At 43.7% G+C, this 22,184-nt stretch overlaps 1 protein-coding gene across 1 annotated transcript in view; it reads left to right on the top strand.

Annotated features, from left to right (window-relative positions):
* The window catches only part of Neo (ZP and PAN domain-containing protein neyo), a 112,066-nt gene that overhangs the window by 77,261 nt on the left and 12,621 nt on the right, over window positions 1-22,184 (top strand). The window contains exons 4-5 of the mRNA XM_076316389.1: window positions 17,485-17,821; window positions 20,832-21,497. Of these exons, the coding sequence (XP_076172504.1) occupies window positions 17,485-17,821; window positions 20,832-21,497 (1,003 nt within the window). The remainder of the gene's footprint in view (window positions 1-17,484; window positions 17,822-20,831; window positions 21,498-22,184) is intronic.

Raw genomic sequence — 22,184 nt, 5'->3', positions numbered from 1 at the left:
GAACCTGAACGAAGAATCTTTTTCGTAGCGACTACTCGGAACGAGAAACACGGAAACTGACAACTCGCGAACTATCGGTTTACCGGGACAAGATGTACTTCGTATCGTCACACTCTACAGGGATACCTTGTTACCATTCAAAGATTCGCGCCATTCGCTCGTACCCGAGCCAAACTGGCCCGTAATTTCACCTCGCGCGAATAGAAGACTCTACCATTTCGTTACACTTTTATCGATCTCTGAGACGACTAACGGTACGATCGAGCAACGCGAACGTCTCTCTGGGTCAGAAAATAGCCAAGCATGGTTTAACCACGGTTAACAGGTACTCGGACGGTAAAAGTTCGCGAGTGACCGGTCCCTCGACGTTTCGACGAGGTTTCATTAGCCCGTCGCGGCAAGATATTTCGAATCTCGATATCCGAGAGCGATCCGATTATCTCTCGGCTTTCCTCAAGGACACGAGAGTACCTTCGGTCGTTCGAGAACGCAGATCGAACGGGATAAGTGTACGAACGAACGCTGATGGTTGTGCGTCCTGTACAATTTAAATCTCGCGATCTCCGTATTAATTAATCAGCCCATTAGAGTATCCGTGAAAAAGGAACGTCCTGTGCTACGACGAGGAGGCTTAAAATTACATCGTGCGGCTCGGCATAGTTCGCGACGTTTAAAACGTAAATGTAATGCGCGTAGGCCGCAATCAATTAGTCACCGTATAAGGATCAGTTTGTACGGCGATATATCTGCCGTAGAGTTGGTACGCATTGGGTACAGCCAGTGCAGTAGGTGTACTGGCTGGTCAACCAGTAGTCCCGCAATCGTCGGTACTCATCTCGACGGGTAGGAACCCCGCTGGGTCCCGTCGTACCGCCCCCATCGCCGGGGCCCTGCACCTTGTACAACGACTTGATGGCAGTGACAGGGGCCCAGGCAGCCGCTACAGCAATAGCAACCTACCAACCGCGATCATAGTGGCACGCGAAGACCAACCGGTATCCGCCAGTACAGCGTTTGTTTAAACTAAACAGTGGCGAATCGGAGTAAATCATTCGAGGCAGATGGGGGGGAATGTTAAGGGCCGCGTTGCCAGCCATGGGTTTCTAATACGTACGGTTTACCCGACTGTTTCGTCTCCATTCCCGATTGTTTATCTACCCGCGCTTACCGGTGTACCTACTGCCTCCGCGATTTTTGTCCCGCTCGCAGATTTATTTTCCTCAATCGGGACAGGCTATAGCTCTTTTCTAAGCGGAGGTAGAGAATGACGCTGGGAGAGAAATCGCGGGGATTTAGCACCGCAGAAACTCCGTACACCGTCGTTCCTTCGAGTGTGGGACACTTCCCGAACGCGAATTGCTCGGTATTGTAAGGACGGGGCTTCTATCTATTCTATGGTACGCTCGAAACGTGTTATCGTTTCTGTATTTTTCGACAAAATACACGTGGGATCATCGAAAGCGAAGATTTCAGAGCTTCGACTAGCGAGGAGCCGACGATCGAGTCTCGAGTTTGCGTTCTTCCTAGAGTTTTTCGTAGAACGTAGCCGAAATCTTGAAGAGTCATTTTAGGGCCTTATCTTACGAGGCATCGATACTCGATATCGGTAATTACTCGAGGTGTGTTATCGTGTCTATACTTTGCCGTTGAATGTACCTTGTACCTTGAATGTATCTTGAAGAGTGTGAATTTTAGGGCCCTATTGCACGACGAGGCCCCAACCATCAGTCGACGTATTTCGATCGATTTCGTACACAGCCATCGAGATTCGCCCCCGTAACGTCGCGTTGCTAACGTCGGTAAGCAACTTTGACGTTCGCGTAACAGGCCCCTTAAAGGACCCAGTTTCCGACTGTTTCTCATTTGCTCTCGGACAGAGTCATCGAGATCCACCGACCGTTCGTCGCATCACCAACGACGGTAACAATGTTGACGTAGACGCTCGTGTGGGAAGGCCATTAAGGGGCCCAGTTTCTGACTATTTCTCACTCGCTCCCGGACAGAACCATCGAGATCCTCGTCCATCGTTACATTACCGATATCGATAACAACGTCGACGGCGACGCTCGTCCGACAAGGCCCTTAAGGGGCCCAGTTTCCGACTGTTTCTCGCTCGCTCTTGAACAGAGCCATCGAGATCTTCGACCGTCGTCACATTACCAATGTCGGTAACAACGTCGATGTCGAGTGTAGCGGGAGCCCCGTGGGGCCCAGTTTCTAACTATTTCTCACTCGCTCCCGGGGCAGGCCCATCGAGATCCTCGTAGGTCGTCGTTTTGCCGATGTCGGTAAGCAACGTCAACGTCCACACTTGTGTGGCAGGGCCCTAATGGGCCCATTGTGAGGAGACCGAGGTTTGAGAGGTTTACTCATGTTTGAAAGCAAACAAACTTCTATGTCGAGCGTTCCTTTTCAAGAAGGTACACGAGCAAGATCCGTTCGCTTGGCTCGTTCCTCGTATTGCTTATAAACACACCTTCGGTACAACCGTCTAATTATTATTCCAGTCGTACGATAAATTACCGTCGCGCGATACTCTATTACAGAATCGGGCGTATCGCGTCGTATATATTCGTTCATCGTCTATCGCCCGTGCACTTAATTGAAATTCGTATACAACGGAGATAAATCGCGATACGACTGGTTCGATACTTTTCGCGCAAGTGCAAATAGTAAATTCGACGAGTGGCAATTTACGTGGAAATTAATATTCCCCGTTGGATGTTTTCAATATTGACTCCAATTAGTAGCACAATTTGATTATCGGGAATCTATATTTTTTTTTTCTTCTCTCCGAATTAAATTCAATAAACTCGATATCGCCGTTCGTTGAAATCTTTAGCGCACCGCGAAATGGTGGGGGTGGGTGGTTGAGGGGCGGGGCTTATTTTTACTCGCGAACTCAAAGCCGCGTCTTTATTTTCTTCGCAGACGTGTGGGTGAGTATTTGCCGCGCGAGTTCGATGTTTTCTACAGCCGGTGAAAAACATCAACGGCGCACATGGTTGAACACGGCTTCTTTTCATTTTAAGTGCTTCGAGTATCTTCTGCGCCGCTTGTTAGAGCCGAGTGAATACCGAAATCCCGCCATGCGCGTTACGCGGCACATTGCGGCGTTGCAAACGTACCCTTACCGAGAGGAGTTCAGATTTCGATAGGCGCCAATGCACACGCCACGGAAAGGTGAATTCGCAAAAAAGTTTAACCCGAGCCCGAGCTGCGCAATATTTTCCCTCGCATTTTTTTCCTTTCGATTTTTCGGTTAAACAAGAGCGGCACGCACCTCCCGCTCCATCGTCCGCGAAACCGGGGAAAAAGAGGGCGCGCGATACACCTCGTCCCGATTTATTTAATTCCGTAACGCGGTCGAGCGTCGAGAGAGAACCAAGTTGGGGAACAAGAAGGGTGAGGGGGGTGTGAGGGGGGGACGAGGCGGTAGGGGACACCGGTGAATGAAAAGAACCGTCACCAGAGGGACCACGTCCAGCGGAAGAAACTGAATAAATCTGCCGCTAGACGCAGGGGAACAGTGGGTGGAAAATCAACGGGCGACGAAAACATCAGTCGCTTTTACGCAAAGGTTTTATGATTTTACGGTCGCGAGCGGAGGTTGGATGGCGGCGCTACGATGTAAAAGAACGTTCGCTTTTACCGTGTATCTTTCTCGTCTAGCTCGTCTCTTCGTTATTCTGCTTGCTTTTCCTGCCCTGTTTAACCCCATTTTCCTTCGGCATTTGCACGACGTTCGTAGAGAGAGGGTTGGTTGCGTCGTTACCGTGAGAAATAGGAACGTGCATGCGCGCAGAAATCCGACCATTAAAATACATCCTGTCAGTATTCAGTGGTGTGTACGGATCCCGGCGGTGTGTGCGTACAAACAAGCGTACGGGAGCCGCTGTTCCTGCCGCTGCTGCTGCTGCTGCTGCTGCTGCTGCTGCGGACCGTACTATTCTTGCGTGTTCGTTGCTAGCGACTTGGGGAGAATTACGGCGAAGATAGCAATAAGAGAGATACGACTTTATCGCGACTCTGTTCCTATCTACGTATACCGGTGGCTGCTGTTCTGCCCGCGCTCTACACAGGACGATCGACCCTCTTTTCTGCCCGTGGACCCGTGTTCCCATTTTCCTTTTATATCCACGTACCTTATCAGATCATGGTCCGATCGTAGCCACCATTACGCACCGCGGTACCCACGACGTGTATTTAAACGTTGATCGTCCCGGGAAATGTCGTTCGTGTTCATAGGAATTCACCTTAACGGATTGGAGCACCGTCGAAGTGTAAACGGCGCGTTGATGAACACCGCAACGCGGCTACGTTGCGGTCGCGCGGAATACGAGCGCGGATATTCCTCGACGATAAGAGACCGAGTGTGCCGGTAATTCGTGGCGCAACTCGCGAAAATATTCACCGGTGAGTTCGTTGAAATTCTGAAAGCGACACGCCGAGAGACGAGTAAATTGCGAATGAACGACGAAGGGACCAACGAAGGAAATTTCTACGGGGTTAGGTCTGGATTACGTCCGGGTTGTGTCTAAGTTAGGTAAGAAAATGGTTCAATAGCGAGTTAATTGACAATACGAACGCACGACGCCCAGAGACGAGAAAGTGTGGACGATGTAAGAGACTTTCGAACGACTTTGACGTTTCCACTCACTGTAACCTTCTTGTACACTTTTGATCTACCAAGATTAATCGGTATCGATTCGAAACATGCGCATTTATTAACCGAAACGGGATATCATCTATGTAGAATTACCCCCTTTGGAATCTTCATTTTCCAAGTTCGACTGTAACAAATATTCTTTGTCGACAGAAATAATATTGCGTATTTTTTTATACGAATTTCTATTCTTCGTGGACCTTCGAAATGGTCTCCAAAGAATTCAGAGAATCGGTGCTACGAAATGTTACAATTTCGCTCGATTTTTGGTCAAGATATCGACACCTTTTCTATCGAGAGGCAAACCGCCCTCGGTATCACAGATCGACGATAATTAAACTTGGAATAAATCAGAATTTACCAGTCCTGCACGATGCACCGTATTTGCATTCACGGTATACAGTAGCCAGGTATATTCTGCCTATCACGAGACTATCGAGCGTCATTAACATGAGCTGTTACAAGAACGCCCGATAGAAACGAATTCCGCGATAAGTAGACTGGTTACACCAGCGTTGATAACAGGCTCCTACCAACCAACCCTCGACCCTTTCACTCTCCGTTTCCTTTCTCCCTCTGCCTTCGCCACATCCATATCTCTGTCTCGGTTGCACGATTTGCATATGTAAATAGGGCGATACAAGTAATTAATTCGCAATCAGACTGGTGTTACCGTTTTGTTATATACGCTAACGGATATATACCACGATTCATTAGCCACGGTGATATTTATTAATCAGAACCGCGCACGTGGGTGCATACCTACGATTACAGGCTCGATGTACGTCATTAATTAATTATCGTTCGTTTTGCTCTCTTTCCGATCGTTGGGTCGCCGGATGGGTCCTTTGAGCCATTTTCCAATCACGAGACCACGACTTTTCGGCAACTCTGAACAGAGACGGTTAACCGAACGGTGCCCTACGGATCCACTTACACCTGACACGTTGTCGTAGCGTCGTCAACGCGAGGAAAAAACTCTTCGTCGAGTCGTGTTCGAAAAGTTTTCGTCGCTCGCTGGCTATTTCTAAGCCGCAGCTGGCCTCGTATCTTAACCGCTTGTTTGCTTCTCGAGAAAAGCTCTATACCGATGCTAGGAAACTCACGAGGTAGCACCTGTTACACTCGGAACGTCGTCGATCGACCGTAGAGCCAGCTGGGCCACCCGACACCCTTACATTAACTTTATCGTAATTACATCGAGCGACCGTATATATAAACGCTAATACCAATGAACGTTCCACGAGCGCGGCCACGTTCGTACATGTGTCGTCCTCGCGTGTGCATTGTCGTTGCAACGTCTAATTCCTTACACCTCGGGGTGCTCGCCGTTCCCAACTTCCGAGAGGGTGACTCACCCCCGACGGTTCCTGCGCTCTATTTCCACCCCCTCGAGTAATCCAGGAACGTCATGATTTCACACGGAATCGTCCCAGAGAAATATCATTTGTAACCGCGCGAGAAATACTGCCTCGTGATTTCCCAGCTTACACCCTGGAGTCCCGTTTCGATGAGTCTCGTTAATTGGGGGATCGGTTAGGTGGAATTTTTGGAATTAGGAGGTAAGGGAGTTTGAGAAAAATTCACTTCGATTGCAAGGTCGTCCGATATGATGCTATCTTTTGGAAGCAATTGTCTCAAAGAGGGTAAAAGTTCGAGAGGTGTTGTCTTTCAAGATCAATCAACTTGATAGCGAGATTAATTCGTTGGTAAACATCGATAGAAGTAACTCGGATCGGAAAATTTCCTAGTGCGAGTAGGAGACACGAAAATATGATTATTGATTCGAGGATCGGTTCGAATTTTGGAACTGCAGAAAAAGGGAGTAGAAGTTTGAGAAAAATTGGCTCAAAGTAGCAGCCAAATTTGGTATGCTACCTTTTAGGATCGATCCTGGTGATCTTGAACTTGATTCGTTGATAAGCAACGATACACTCAGATACGAGTAGCAAGCCTGAAAATCTTCATTTACGATCGACTTGAAGACTATTTCATCTTCCCGACTAAGCGATCCTAGCGAATCTAGTCAACTCTGTAGACACTACAAAAAGGAGAACCGCCCCGGGTAAGTCTAAATTTAAAATGCTACTCGTAACAAGAAAGCTGTAACTACCTTTCTCGCTGACCTCCGTCGAAAAGGGAACAAATCACGATGACAACTCGAAGGACCGTTGGTAAATGTTCCGTTTCGTTGGTACGAATGCCCGGTGGAGGTTCGGTGCAAAAAGTTTCTCTCCCTCGCGTCGTTACCTTGACACCCGGGGCCAGAAAATCGAGCGACCGCGAAAGAGCGAGGAAGAAAATGAGAAACGAAGACGCCGGGGGAAGAAAATCCTGGATGTGTTACTGGACGCGAACATAGCTGGTAAACGGACGACTCGTAGCGATGCACTTTGTTCACCACCGGGCGGGGTCGAGGGGGGTAGGTTGTACAGGGTTGCGGAAGACGGGGCCGGCAGTGTGGGTTATGTATTGGCACGTGTACGTAATTGTAGCCATTTGTCGGGGAAAGCAAAAGACTAGCGAACGCGACGAGGGATGGAGGGTGGCGAGACCCGGTGCAGTCGAGAAAAGTCGATGCACAGAGGGGTCGGTGGGGGTGTGCCGGGGTAGTGAGAGAAATTCGAAGCATGGATAGGGTGTCTCGTCCCGTAGTCACGGCTGAACACGCAATGCATCACGGGATTGCGTAGACGGCGTATATCTTCGAGTAATACCACGCGAATATGGAATGGGATACCAACACCGTAGCCGTGGTTGTTCCAAGCTACTGAAATGCTCGCTAAAATTCCGTTTTCCCTATCCTCTTCCATCTTTACGTACCTCCTACTCCGATCCTTTTTTACCTATACCGGGCCATTTTACTTGCCGGTCTTTCCGTCGTTCGTTCCCTCGAATCCAATTCGAGGCGTTAGCTGCTCAAATAGTCGCGAATATTTATCGAACGAATCGAGTAAATAGGGTTTATAATGTAATTTCTTACGATATGTTACCTCGTTGTTTCTTTTCGCAACAACAAATGAAATGGCAACCATTACGTTCCCTGATTACGGAACATACTTGTTCGGCAATTGTTTCTTGATTCTTAACGTATATTGGAAAAAGAGAAAAATTTGGAAAAATTTCACCAAGTCTCGAAACTTTCTGCAAGGCTGATACGATTGAATGGATTGAAAATGTAATAAATTCTAGGTGTTTTTGAACGTCTCGAAATTGTTAAACGATTGAAACTTGAATTATTTTTGACTTAAAAACGAAACGATACAAGAAGACATTGATAAATATTGATTGCGAGATGTAAAGTGTTGTAAACAGACTATTAGCCATGTTATTGCTTTAAAACCATAATGACCCATATTATTGAAAGGATGGAATCGCTCTTCAAATATAAAGGTACACCTGAGTTACTCGAAGCCAAGATCTTGACGAAGAGGTTAAACAGAAGTACAAAATGTACACAAAGGATTGAGAAACAATATTTCACCGACAATATTGTCTTTCAACCTGGTTATAGAACACGAACAAGAGTAAATTCTTCTCATTCGTTAGAAGCTTCAACGTTTCGAGGATAGTCGTCTCTTCCAAGACTCTCGAGGCTACTGAAACATTCAAGACTGTTGAGCTTGTGTCAGTTTCGTGATAGTTACGAGTCAAAGTGACGGAAAACCTCCATACTCTTGACTCGGTTGAACATTTAAGAACGTGAGTAACCCCGTGTGTAAACAGTCCCATCAACCCCCTTCGAAAACGTCTTCTCAGTTGCTGCAGTGCGGTGCAGCAATCGTTTGCTAAGAAATTAAAATATTTTGCAAATAAGTCGAATTTAATACAGCCAAGAAATGGTTCACTGTTAACGCCTCTCTTAAGGGGCAAGATAGTTTGAAATTTTCCAAAAAGATTATCTTTTTGTCTCAAATATTCTACCGAAGTCTTAAAAATAAAATGTGAAAGATCCCGATCTTTAAAAGAATCTATTGTTAAAGATACGAAGAGTATCTCGAGATCTAGCTTCGCACATACCTTTACTACAACAATTGTTAAGAAATAACGTTACAATTCTCCTCAAATTTGAATTATTCCAGGAAATATAAACCCGTACGAATTTCTCGTCCAAATTCGACTCCTCAAATACAAATAACTGCCATTTCGACAATGTTCAATGTCCCTAGAGAATATACCATAGTTTCCAGCACTTTCTTTTCAAACACACCGATAGACAATTTAAAAAAAAAATGACCACTGTCTTTTACAGATCGTCGTATTGTAAATCCAAAGACCTAGACTCCTATCGATGAAATGTTTACTTTCGCTTGGGTGTTGATTTATAATACGCATTACTCTCTAACGCGTCGAATCTTCCTGCCCTCGTAATGCAAGCTTATGAATAACGCGAGTATCTGGTGGACGGCGCCGCGCGAACAATCCGGAGCTGATTAGTTCGTTCCACGCTGTAGGGAAAAAATGGCCGCGGATACGGAACCCGTTTCGGGTGGAGCACAAAGAGGGAACAAAACGGTGCGCGGAGCCGTTTTTACGGTACGATCGTTAATATCGCTGCTTATCCGGGGATTATTCCCCGATGTTGGGCCACGTCCGGCAAAAAGAGAGCCACGCGAGCTGTGAAAGAGTAATGCAAATTAGTATTTCTCGGTATGGCGCGGTCCACGCGTGTGCACAAAGTACGGGCCGTACGTGACGCGAAACACCCGATACCGGATTGCTCGTGACCGGTTATCCGATTCATCGTTTCGATTTTTATAATGTGTCCTCGTGTGCCCATTATCCTTCGCGACGGATCAATTTAAGTTTTACGGCTTTACCTCGTGCCCCGGTTATTTCTCCGTGGAAACCTCAACGTCCACGCCTCGACGACACGAGAACGCGACCACACACCCGCGTGTTTCATCGTCCCCGTAGGTTCGTGGTGAAGTTTTCCTCTCGATCGAGACACGCCCAGTGAGACCTCTAGCGGGTAACTGGACACACCGCGCGCATCCACACTAGGCGTAATGTACAACTGGACAAGTTGAACGAGATCCCTCGGGGGGTCGGAAACACTTGGCCCCGCCCATTCTCTGTAGTCTTGCTTCTTCGAAACAGTATCGGGTTGTAAATTACACGTGATACTTAAAATTCTCTGATTATATCGGATGGAACGTATGGTAAATCCTCGCGTGAGATTTCTTTCTTTTTCTTTTATTTCTTTTATTTCGGAGTGTTGCAGTCGTGTCTCGTTGCTTGTAAGGAATCCTTTTAGAGAGTGTGTAATTAGCATCGAGGAGGGTTGTTACTCGAGACCATTACAAGCACGTATTTAATAACTTCATAGTTTTCGATATTCAGATCTACCTCGGTGGTAGAGACGTCCAATGAGTAACGACACGATGTTTCGTAAATAGAAATTTGCGATAGAAACATTCTTACATTTCTCTCGTGCTTGTATTTATCCGATATTGTACCGTTACTTGTTTATCGTCACCGAGGAGAGTAATAGAATGGAAAACTTCCTTTCCTCGTCCCGTACAAACGATATTCGACTTATTTTACCGACTAGTTGAACGCATCCCTCGTTGCGCTTACAATTCACGTTCTTTAACGGAATTACGTTCGAGGGGCGAAGTGGGAGGCGTACGGAATAACACGTGCGACGTGTCGCACTCGTACGAAATTTCTTCGAAAAAATTGTGACGGGTAAAGCGGTTTAAATACCGGTAGAAATTCAATTACGACCGAAAAGCCGCAAGGACTGTGTTCGTCGTAAATGGTGCTCGTCGCACTTCGCTGAAATTACGTCTGGAATACCGCTCTAATGCACGAAATCGCGAGGAATAAAAAAGAAGAAGAAGAAGAAGAAAGGAGAAGAAAAAAAAGAAAGAAAGAGAGAAGAGAGAAAAAAAAAGGAAAAAAATAAGGAAAACGATTTTTCTCAGGCGCCTGAGCGCGCGTTGGATCGCATTTATTTATTCGACTTATTTAGTTTGCTCGCCTCCCCCTTCCGCACCGTTTCCCTCTCCAGGTCCCGATGGAAATTTAATGCAAGTTAGACGCGCCCCGAACACAGTCCGATTCACCGTCCGTATTGAAACAGGGTCGCGACGAATAATATGAAATTCATCGAGATGCAGCGGGCCGAGTCACTTGTAATTCTTTTCCGTCGTTGCCTCCGGCACCGCGTCCCCCAACCCCCTTTACCCCCGACCCCACGTCCACCCACTGATTCGTCTTACTTCGTCCCAGCCGCCCCTGATCCGCGCCATCTTTTTTGTCTCGCCATTTGTTCGAAATAGCGCGGCGCGGAAAAGGTTGGTAGGAGAATTACGAGCCAGGGAACGAAAGACGGAGAGAAATCGTCCGGATTCGGTGAACGAAGGGAAAAAGGGTTGGCGACACAAAGGTGGGGGTGGGTAGGGGGGACTCTGGCACGGACAACGTTCCGTCGAAGTTAACTTCGCATTTAACATCTGCCTAGGAGGTTAAAATTTCCCTCGAGGTTTACTCTAAGTTGTACGACGCCGGGATATCTTTTGTCCTCGATTCGATGAAAGAAAATCAGAGGGTGCTTTATCCGTGAGCCGTGGATACCACCCCTCTTTATCGTTGGTCGGTGGAGCGCCTCGAGGATCAACGCGAGAGACAATTTTTCGGGGGTAAATTTATATGTCGTACGTATACGGGGTGGATCGAAGTTCGCCGTGGAAACGGATAGAGGGTGATTCTTTGTACAAAAGTAAGTCGAAAAGGTGGAACGAAAGTTTTTCGTACGGGGCTTTGTTTACGAGGAAATCGAGTTCGAACATTTACGGGGCACGGGAGATGTCGAACGCTGGGTGACGTGTCTGTGCATTGATCGCTGATTCTACTTTTGCTAGAATTTGATGGGTCGTGTAATATTATTTGTGTTTCATAGGTTTTGTTGTCTTTTGGCTAGCTGGAATCGAAATAGACAATATCGTGTCTATTGTCAATGTTGACAGACACAAGTAGATTTAACAATAGACGCGTTACCGAATAGTACACGTCTTCTTTTTTATTCCAAATTTCCAATTTACCATTGTACGAAGAGTAAACTCATTTCTGATCGTGCTATAAAGTTCAGCCCACCCTGTATATAAAGTCTGTCACGCAATCGAGTCGAGTTTTATCTCCAGTTTCGTCGAACATGGAGAAGAAAGTTGAATATAATAAGATTTATCTTTGGATGACCTCATTTTTAACGTACTTTAATACTCTTATATGCAAAATAACGAATAGAATCGGATTATATAAAAATTACCAAGATTATGTAAAATAAGGAACCACCGGGTACGAAACGAAGAAAAGAAAATTAATCTACGGAGAAGTAACTATTCGTGGGATTCGAATACGAGATACTGGACACGGTTGTTAACCGAACTTTGAATTTTCTTCGAAATGTTTGTGACGTCCCGACTATGCAGAAACGGACAGTTGTAGGAATTGAGGAAAAAAGTTTTTCAATCTCGAAAGAGCAACACTCCGTGCGAATTAACTTCTCGATACGAAAATTGATTCGATCGTAATGTCGATGCGGGGTAGTAATTTGCACGGGGAATATCGTTTGACGTTTCTATTAGAGATCGATGATGATGGACCGACTCGTAGTCGCGCGTAAATCTTGTCGCGGTACAATCACGGACAGAATCAGCAAATCGGATAAAAATAATTCGCTATAAAAACGATTTCCCGAATCGTGCGTGCGGAATGAATAATAAACGCGGTTTGAGCGTACATATCGTCGGCCAATTATTCAAATCGCGAGCAATTCGCTCGAAACATGTTGATTTAACCAACGGACACAAATGATTGGACGCGTTCAGCGTTGAAATTCTTTGGCCGAGTTACTTTTTCGCGATATCCGGGGTTATCGTTACAATTTTCAAGCTTCAAGATCGCCTCCAATCGACGATACACGAGCACGCTTCGAGGTATTATTTCGAAAATTATATTCTTCGAAATTGTGATCAATTCCACTGAGAAACGTTATACGAAATTTCTCGACACTTAACGCACACATACACTGATTTGCGTACAATTGTGATTAAAAATTAGTTAAAAAATTCCTCGAGAAAGATTTCACGAAGACCGTTTCGAGATGGAGAGTCGTGTCGCGAGTTAAAATTAATTCCAAGATCTGGATTAAAAATACGGAAACTTTTATTCTCGGTCGCGAGTGCTCGCCGTTAATAGACCTAACCTACCTTGAAACGGAAAGTGGTGTCGCTGGATAAAATTAATTTCAAGATTGGGTTTAAAATAGCGAAATTGTTATTCCGTTCGGGTGTTCCCGATCGGAAGAATCCCCCTTGAGATACGTTGAACGTTCGATCTCTACGAAAAACTGTAAAAGAGTCAGCTACAAATGGACAGTCGAACTCGTTAAACTTGGTTAATGACATCGAGCTCGTGTCCCTGGACTTAGAACTTGTACCATTAACGCGACTCGTTCGAGTGTTACATCGAGGGCAGTTATCCGTTAAAATGACCAACGACGACTAAATTTTACAAAGCGGATAAACGCTGGTTTATTTGTTAAATAACCGACCACGTGAAGTTTACGAGTATTTCACCAAGGATTATCGGGAGGAGTCACTCGTTCCAAGACACCGATCACGGATTTAATAGGGACTGTGTTGCTGGGAAATGCGATAAAAAGTGGGCTCGCGATAATCGTGGAAACTGCAGGCGATTCGATTATACGTTCGACTCAATAGGGGCGTTTATCGCGGCTAGTCGCATAACGGCGCAATGATTTTTCGACTCGGCCGAAAACCCCGAGAATATTGAAATCATAACGCGCCAACCATGAATATTATTCGGGTCTAAGGCGATATAATTTAAAATCGATGGAGCGACGTGGAATAAATTTCCCACCCCGCCTCTCACCGTGAGTCCTAAGCTCTTGGTGTTCGAGGTGTGTTCGAGGGTAGCGTAACGTTCTAACGGAAGTTCGGTCAGATAATGATAGCGGTCCAGCACCTGAGACCTCGTGATAGAAGTTTTCACCTCTTTCCTTATCTCGACGTACATTATGTTTTTCGGTTATACAGAACGTGCTGGTGCTACAGTCTCGGGGAAACTCGAGAACAGGGTTGGAAGTTTCTAATCGCGCGACGGATACCAAATTCACTGCGAGCCACCTTATATCTTTGTGGTACACTTTTTGCAATACATTTCAGTGCAATTTCTCTTGTAAAGGATAGTTTTCTAAGGGGTAATTTTTACAAAAATGTACGGTTACAAGACCAAGATTGAAATTAATATCTATCATCTTGTAACTTCTTTGTGAGAAACTTGTCATTGATGTTGCGTTTTGGTATGTATTCGTCTTTTATAAAGAATATTTCGAAGCACTTCAAGAAAGTGTTACAACGTGTAAAATTTCCCGAAGGGCGTATAAAAAGGGCAACTATCGATTGAATTCGATTCCAAAATCGCATGCAACTCTTACATCGACTCGCGAAACGTGAAACGAAAAATAAAATTGTATAACCGCGTGTTGATTCAAGCTTGGGGCAGATGAAACTACACCGAATCTGGTCATATAGATGAACCAAAATGCAAACATTTGCCATGCGACGTACTCAAGGTGGGTTCGTGATAAATATTTACATAACCGCAACAATTCTCTTCTACTGCGATAGAAACATTTTACCATAGTTGCTGTTTACCAGCATGCTCGAGTATATTTACCTGATACGATACGTTCCAACAAATTGCAACGGATCCATTGAAATACAATTCAATAAACGAAGATCTATCGAAATTAAAATCGACAAACGGAGCAACTTCATTTTAATTGAACTCGTCCGGATCATTCAAAGGAGGATTTTTGTTTCTAAAATAAAAAATTTTCCGTCCAACGGAAAAAAGTATCGCGCAATTAAAATCAGTTTAAATTCAACATCGAAACTTTCTACGGAAAGAAATATTGCCTAGCGGGAAATGTTTATTGTGAAATTTATATTAAAGGAGACGTAAATTGCAATCAACCAGGTCGTAACCTCATCCGTTGCCAACGTAAGAAAAACATCGACGATTGGCAACGACATTAGGATCGAATCGATTCGTTTCATCGTTTTCTTTAACGATTACGTAATTAAAATAATAAATTATAAATAAAATTTTACGAAACACGCAGCAACAGTTCCCCTTGCAAGCGAATGGTACGAACATTAATATCAACAGAATATCAACGGAAGAGACACATCTCTACGTCTAGTGTTACGAATATTTAGTGTCTCGATTAGTTTAAATTGTCGTGAGTAAATATTCCTAATTAAATTTCATAAAGATCATTTGCAACACAATTGCCCGATACCGACACACACGAGCTACCTGTAGTGCTTTAATTAATTTAAATTGTCGCGAGTAAATATTCCTAATTAAATTTCACAATGAACAATACGTTGGCAGTATAGTCACCGATGTGGCCAAATAACGGTTCGAAATCATTTTCTTTGGAAATGATTTATCCCGGAAGGGGTTGGCAAACGAACGTTCGAAAAGGTAAAATACGTTCGCGCGAATTCGAACATCGTAGAAACACGGCGCAGACGTTCTTACGGGAAGGATTATATCTTGCACGTGGGAACAAAAACTATTACTACCCATTCCCCGTGCGATTCGCATTCATGGATTCCCGCGCAAAATATCCTATCCATATTCGTATTATCTCGTGAATCCAAGCAAACACGTGGAATATCGCGATGCTTGACGTGTTTGCGCCCGGTGGGGACAAAAAGCAAAACAGGAACAAGCAAACAACGACAAAGCGTTCCCATTTCCGGACAAGCTACCTGGTATTACCCAACCTGTATACAGACGTTAACGAAGACGATGAAAAAGGACGGTGGAGGGACGAAGAACCGTTTGGTTGACTTGCCGGTAAATGTCAGTAAATTAGTCCCAGCGCGTTTATCGTGACCGTATGGTAATTACTTCAATCAGCAGCGCCAGACTGTGCTCGAGAATAAAAAGTTTCAAGATGTTTCTGTCCAAGTAACCTTCCACAATAAAGTTAACTCGTAGTACGTTGTAACGAAAGCGTGTTTCAAAGGGAAATTCTTTCGTACCGTGTTACGAAACAAGAATGAACGAAAACTTGCTTGAATCGATGAAATTATCTACAAACGAGGGAACGAGTTGAAACGGAAATAAAATTTCAAATTTGAATAAGTTAAATCAATAATTCTATTCTTCGATGTACCCTCTTTGCAATTCTTTGCCATGGTATTTTTTATTCGTAATCGTGTCTCGAATTGTATTCTTCTCGTTCTGAAGACGAGCGGAAAATTGGAATAAAAAATATTCCGAGTTTAAACGATTAGAAATAAAAAGTACAATCGATTTTGTATTCCTCGAGGAGCAATTTTAAAACAAGACCACGAGTGTTCAAAATTAAGACCGATTTCGTTCCGAGAGTCATCGAGGAGTTTTGTAGTTTTTTTTCCCTTTTCTTTTCAATTCGTTTAAAATAAACGAGGAAAATAATTTGAATAAGTGAAAGTCGAGGACCGTGGCTAGAGTATATTTACCAGTACGGAGGATCGTGTTAATGGTCGGTTAGCCTGTATTTTGTAAAACGTTGCACTTAGATGGTGAGCGATTCTTAATGGAATAATGACGTTTCGAGTGACGAAAAAATTCTCGTAAATACTCGAGCCACGTTGCAGAGTTGTGCACGGTTCATCCCTAATGCCGAGTAATCGCACGGGGTCAAAGGTGAACGCCGCTGGAGTCCGTGATAAGTACGCGAAACGTACGGATACAATTTGTGCTACACTGATATTTGGCAAAGTAAAACATACAGCTCGATGGAAATCCATTAGCCGGCTTCCATTACAAATTCTGGCCCCGGTTTCTGCTACGAGCCATTTTATCTTCCTTTATGGACCACCACCGGAACTTAATACATTCGCGGCATTGTTTCATCGAGAATTGGCTTGGATATTAGGTCCGTGGATAGTTTTTTCGCCCGGTGATGGCTCAATAATCGTAGTCACGATACTAATCATTTTATTGGCCGCGGTGCAACCGGTCAATTTACTCGATGGTGTGGGTCCACGTAACACACCATTCGAGCATCGATTCAAAAATATCTCTTTCGCGGCCATTAAGTTATTGCGATGACCAGTTATCGACAGATTTCTCGCGTAGTATTTTCACAGCGCGGTGGAAAAATTTGTCCACGTTCACTTTTCGGGAGAAGAGGTGGAAAAAAAAATAAAAAAATAAAATTAAACCTTTTCATTCCGTCGATATATACACCGATGCTCGACGCGATCGAGAGGGCGCTCGATTTTTCAACGGATCACCATTTTAATTCGAAACGAATATTAATGGACGACCGTGCGGCGTGAAATCGTGTCATTGCATCGAGTGAAATAATCGGCACTTCCCTCCGCGGATTATTTTCCACTCCGAGCGAGGAACGAAATTCTTTCGGCCGGGAACCTTGGTTCTTGAGGAAATTGCTTTTAAACATTTGTCAAGTACACCGTCGACAAAGGCGGCTCTGTGGTACTCCGCTTCTGTGCTCGGTTGGAATGCTTACACGTTGCATTTATCGAAGTAATTTAATGCACTCTCGTACGGCACTAGTGCATTGTGTCGATCGAGGAGTTGGTGAGAGCGACGTGGGAAAATTTTGCACGTTTGGAAATTTAGGATAACTTTACGCTCCACTGGACAACTTTTCGACACGAAACCTAGGTCGAATCGATGTTGTAAACGTAACCGATACTTGTCTACAAGTCTATCGTCAGGAAAATCGTTCAACGAACGTTTCATTTTTGTTTCAGATCTGCAAATTATGCGAATGCAACGAAACAATGCGAACTTTCGGACATGGATCGACTGACAGTGGCAGGATCCAACGCCTTCCAATCGGCTAAAGGTTTCGATTACTTGGAGAACCACTGCGTGGACGAACCGGTGAAGCTCTGCGAATTCAAAAAACTCGCTGGCCGTATTTTGAAAACCGTAGACTCTGTCTATCAAGATGTCGGCACCGCCGAGGAGTGTCGCGAGCTCTGTCTGAATTCCCCATTCCGTTGTCATTCGTACGACTATGGCGACACTGGTGACATGGTGTGCCGTCTCAGCCATCACTCCAGAGCCACCCTTTCCGACATTCAGGTAAGAGTATGAATAATAATTCCTCGGTTCTCACGAGTGGTAAAACGAGACAATACGCATGTCTGAACATTTTGAAGAATATCAAGATGGGAGGAGTCTCGGGACACCTTGAATATTTTGAAAGTCTTGGATACTTTGGAAATCTTGAACGTTGGAAACAAACAAGTCGAGAATATGAAACTTTGAGTCGCTTCGAGATTGTCTTGAGAGTGAAATAAACTCGAATTCCTTGAAAATCTCGAACGTTTGAAACAAATCGAGAATACGAAACTTTTCAGTTATCTCGAAACTTTCTTAAGAAAATATAGAGTTAAATTTTTCGAAAGGCCCAACGATCTCGAAAATACATAAACTCGTGATATTAAAGACGTTTGAATCCATGGTATTCTTTGCATCATTAATTCGTTGATAATGTGTTAAAATATTCATTCGTTTTGCAAGTGGGTCAAAGTCGTTAACCTCGAGGGGGAAAAAATGAGCAAAGTTTCGAGAAAAACGATCAGACCGCACAATTTTCTTATTACTTTGTTTTCTCGTTGGTTTCACGTTGTAACGCGCAACTCGAATCGTTTCGGTGCACTTTCAACAATTTATCGCAAGGACTCGGGAGATAACGATCGTTGAATCGTTCGTTGACCAAAGGTTGAAACGGGAATTCTAATACAAATTGAATTTATAACGAAACAAGGTTACACGTTGGAAATGTATGGAGATTTAAATCGATTACGCGGAACAATCGACTGTTTGTTCGACGGAGAGCGTTTAATAAAATGTTTATCGAAAGTATTCCACGGAAACGTTGGGAAAATGAACGCGACGTTGAATTTCGTCGCGCAGACTTGCTTTAATTCATTCGACACACGAAAGTAAAACAATTTAACGTCAATCCTGACCGTAGAATTCGCTTAGAAATCGTAGACCACACATTTCACACGTTCCACTCTGCCACGTACTCTTGAAAGGGTCGGTGGGGATTTTCTGTAAACCTGATTACATCGCACACGTGCAAACCAGGTCGAACAATTCGCCGAGAGCGCATTCGTGGAAAATCGAGTTTCCATCGCAGATGCTTACCCTATCGAGCCTGTGGGTGGCTCTTCAGCTCGTGCATACGAGAGAATGGTGCCTCATACCACGAGAAAGTCAAGACAAAGACTTTTCTTCTCGCCAACCTGTTGAGGAATCAGTTCACTCTATTCCTGCTAGCGTTTTACGTCGAACTGAATCACTTGTACTTTTTACAGTTCATACTCGTCACGATTCTTATCGCGTTCCCGCGTTCATCCTCATCACCATCTTCGGGAGATCTTTCTTCGAACGGAACCATCCGAACGGAAAACCATCATTTTCTTATTTCATTTTTTCACTCGGGTACACTCGAACCCCATTAATAACATTACGAGTACGAGTGTTAAGGAATAAACGATGGAATCGATTCAACGGTGAAAAGATTAACGGGTCCTCTAGTTTAAAATACCAAGAAAAGGCTCTTTTTACGAACAATTTGTTAAAATGTTAGTTATTATAACTGTTTCGATTCTTGTGTATTTATTTGTATAGTACGTGTTCCGAGAATACATTTTGTTTCTTTCGTTCAATATTAATTCGTCGATGAAATATTTTAACCGGTGGATTTTAGTGAAAATAAACCCAGACTCCTCGCGCTTTTGATTTTGTTAACTCGGTTGATGTAAAATGAGAAAATAACATTCTTTCGTGTTTGATGTGAAACATGGAAAGAAGAATTTTGAAAATGTTTTCGACGAAGTTACGTTGGAGAAAGGTAGCAAAATTTTACAGAAAATGCTGGCAAATGTTTTTCAACGAATAGAAGGTAATTACAGATAACGTGCTAATTGAGATTAAAATGTATTTAGTACATATGCGTACGAAGTTCATTGTAGATTATTCATTGGTATGGATGTTTGTAAACACACGACTAAAAAAAAAGTAGTTTTGAGAAGAAAGAAATAAAAACTCCATATTTTCGATAATTCCATACGTGCAATCAACTATACATAATGCAATAAAATTGAATATAGAAATTCAGATCGATTGATTTAATCATACCACGTTTTTCATTGAAAAAAAAAAATAAATAAATGGAAATACCAACAAAAAAAAATAAACTGAAAAGATATCGAAGTTTTAATAGTCAGATAAAAAAATAATTCAATTTTGTTTTCAATATTTTTATTCTATATACCTTTGAAAAGAAATCGAGATTTTAAATGCTATGTTATACATTTATGTAATCTCGCAAACTTTGATCTATCATCAAACGCAACACCAACGTATTAGGCGATGATATTGGATCAGATAAAATAGATTTTTTAATCGTACCAAAGCTTGAAATCAAAATAACATTTTCCGATTCGTATTGGATGAATACCTTTAGGAAAAACATTGATACGACGCGTCAATGATTTATTTGCGCAATATATGCCAGTAATTCCTATAATCGAAAAAGAACATCGAGTTTTTATAAGCCAGAGAAAAATTTGGATCTCCGGATAATTCAATTCGCTCGATGGAATATAATTTTTAATAATTCTTTTCCAACGGTACGAATACCAAACAGAACGGATTATCGCCTTGATGTACCTGCATAGTTATATCGTTCCTGTTCATAGAAACGTAATTAATACGAATAATATTTCCACAGAGAGTAACATCAACCGTAACGGTATAAATATCCAATCCAATCCACGTACGATATTTTTCGATAAATTTTAAAATCGTTACTTTCAATCGAAACTGAAAATTTACTTACCGACATTTACACTAAAAAAATACAAGAAAAAAAAGAAAATAGAATTGTTTCAAATACCTCAAAGTTAACATTTACATTTCGATTCAAAAATTTCCAACATTCGTAAACAATTAATACAAAAAAAAAAATACCACTGGGAACTGGTTTTTCGCTCCCCCCAAAAAATATCAAACCATCGAATCGAAAACCTATTACGCGGTGCGCATAACCACAGAAAACATTTTTGGCTGTCCCCAGGAACCCTATCTTGACGTACCCGAGGGATCAACGTACGAGCTGAGCTCCTGCTACAACGTCACCATCGACTGTCGCGCGGGTGACATGGTGACGAGGATCCAAACCAGCAAACTGTTCTACGGCAAAGTTTACGTGAAGGGATCACCGAACTCGTGTGTACAAGACGTGAAGGGCGCCTTGGAATTCGAGCTCAGAATGGCCTACGACGATTTGGAGTGCAACATCAGACAACAGGGTTTGGGTCGTTACCTGAACGACGTCGTGATTCAACACCACGACACGATCGTCACCAGTTCCGATCTCGGGCTGGCTGTCGCCTGCCAATACGATCTGACAAACAAAACAGTGTCGAACGAAGTCGATCTCGGCGTACATGGTGACATAACTCCTGCCTTGTCGGAGGAAGTGATCGTCGACTCGCCCAACGTCGCCATGAAGATCACCGACCGCAGTGGAAACGATGGCATCCCGACGGCCGAAGTCGGGGATCCATTGGCGCTGAAGTTCGAGATTCTCGACCCGAACAGTCCCTACGAGATCTTCGTGCGAGAGCTGGTGGCCATGGACGGCGTGGACTCTAGCGAGATAGTCTTAATTGACTCGGACGGTTGCCCCACCGATCATGTCATCATGGGACCCCTCTACAAGTCGGCTACCACTGGCAAGGTGAGTTAATGATTATCATCCATTCTCGCTCTTATACCACGCTGAATCCATCGGTTCGCTAACTTTCGTGGGGCGTTGCTCTTCTCTAACGAGATCATAAACAGATGCGTTATTTCCTAACGCGGATACGTTGTCTCGTTAGGCCAGGGATGTTCGGTACTCGCGATGTTCTAGACTCGGATAGACAAGCTTGAAGGCTGTCGTTCGAGGGAGTACAACGACTGAAAAGTCCGAGAGTCGATACGGTCGTTGTGGCGTAGAAAATCTTATTTTATTATTTAAATTTTACCGAAGAAGTGTCGATTTCGCGAAGTAAGTAGATCTTCGTTTGAAAGTGAACGTAAGGTTAGTCGCGTGGTAATTGCGGCGAGGGATCCATAAAAGTATATTCCAGTCATTTTTGGATATTTCTCGGTAAAAGTTTCGTTTAAATATCTTCAGTCGTTCGAAAGTTATTAAATTTCTTTCGATTTTCAACGAGTGACACTTTCTCGCCCTTTTACGACACCGTTTATACTTGGGAGGAAATTTATGGCAGGGATTTACGACGACCCATATAGATCTAATTCAAATCTATGGTGAGAATAGGGTCATTTAGTCCTCTGGAACGGACGCGTTAAAAGTACCTTTGGTGGATACAAACCACTAAATAGAGTGACGAGCAACACTGAATACACTTCATGAATA

Source organism: Ptiloglossa arizonensis, chromosome 7 (genome assembly GCF_051014685.1).
Source record: "Ptiloglossa arizonensis isolate GNS036 chromosome 7, iyPtiAriz1_principal, whole genome shotgun sequence".
Taxonomy (NCBI): domain Eukaryota; kingdom Metazoa; phylum Arthropoda; class Insecta; order Hymenoptera; family Colletidae; genus Ptiloglossa; species Ptiloglossa arizonensis.
The sequence above is the reverse complement of the archived record's forward strand: the minus strand, read 5'-3'. Positions and strand labels throughout refer to the sequence as shown.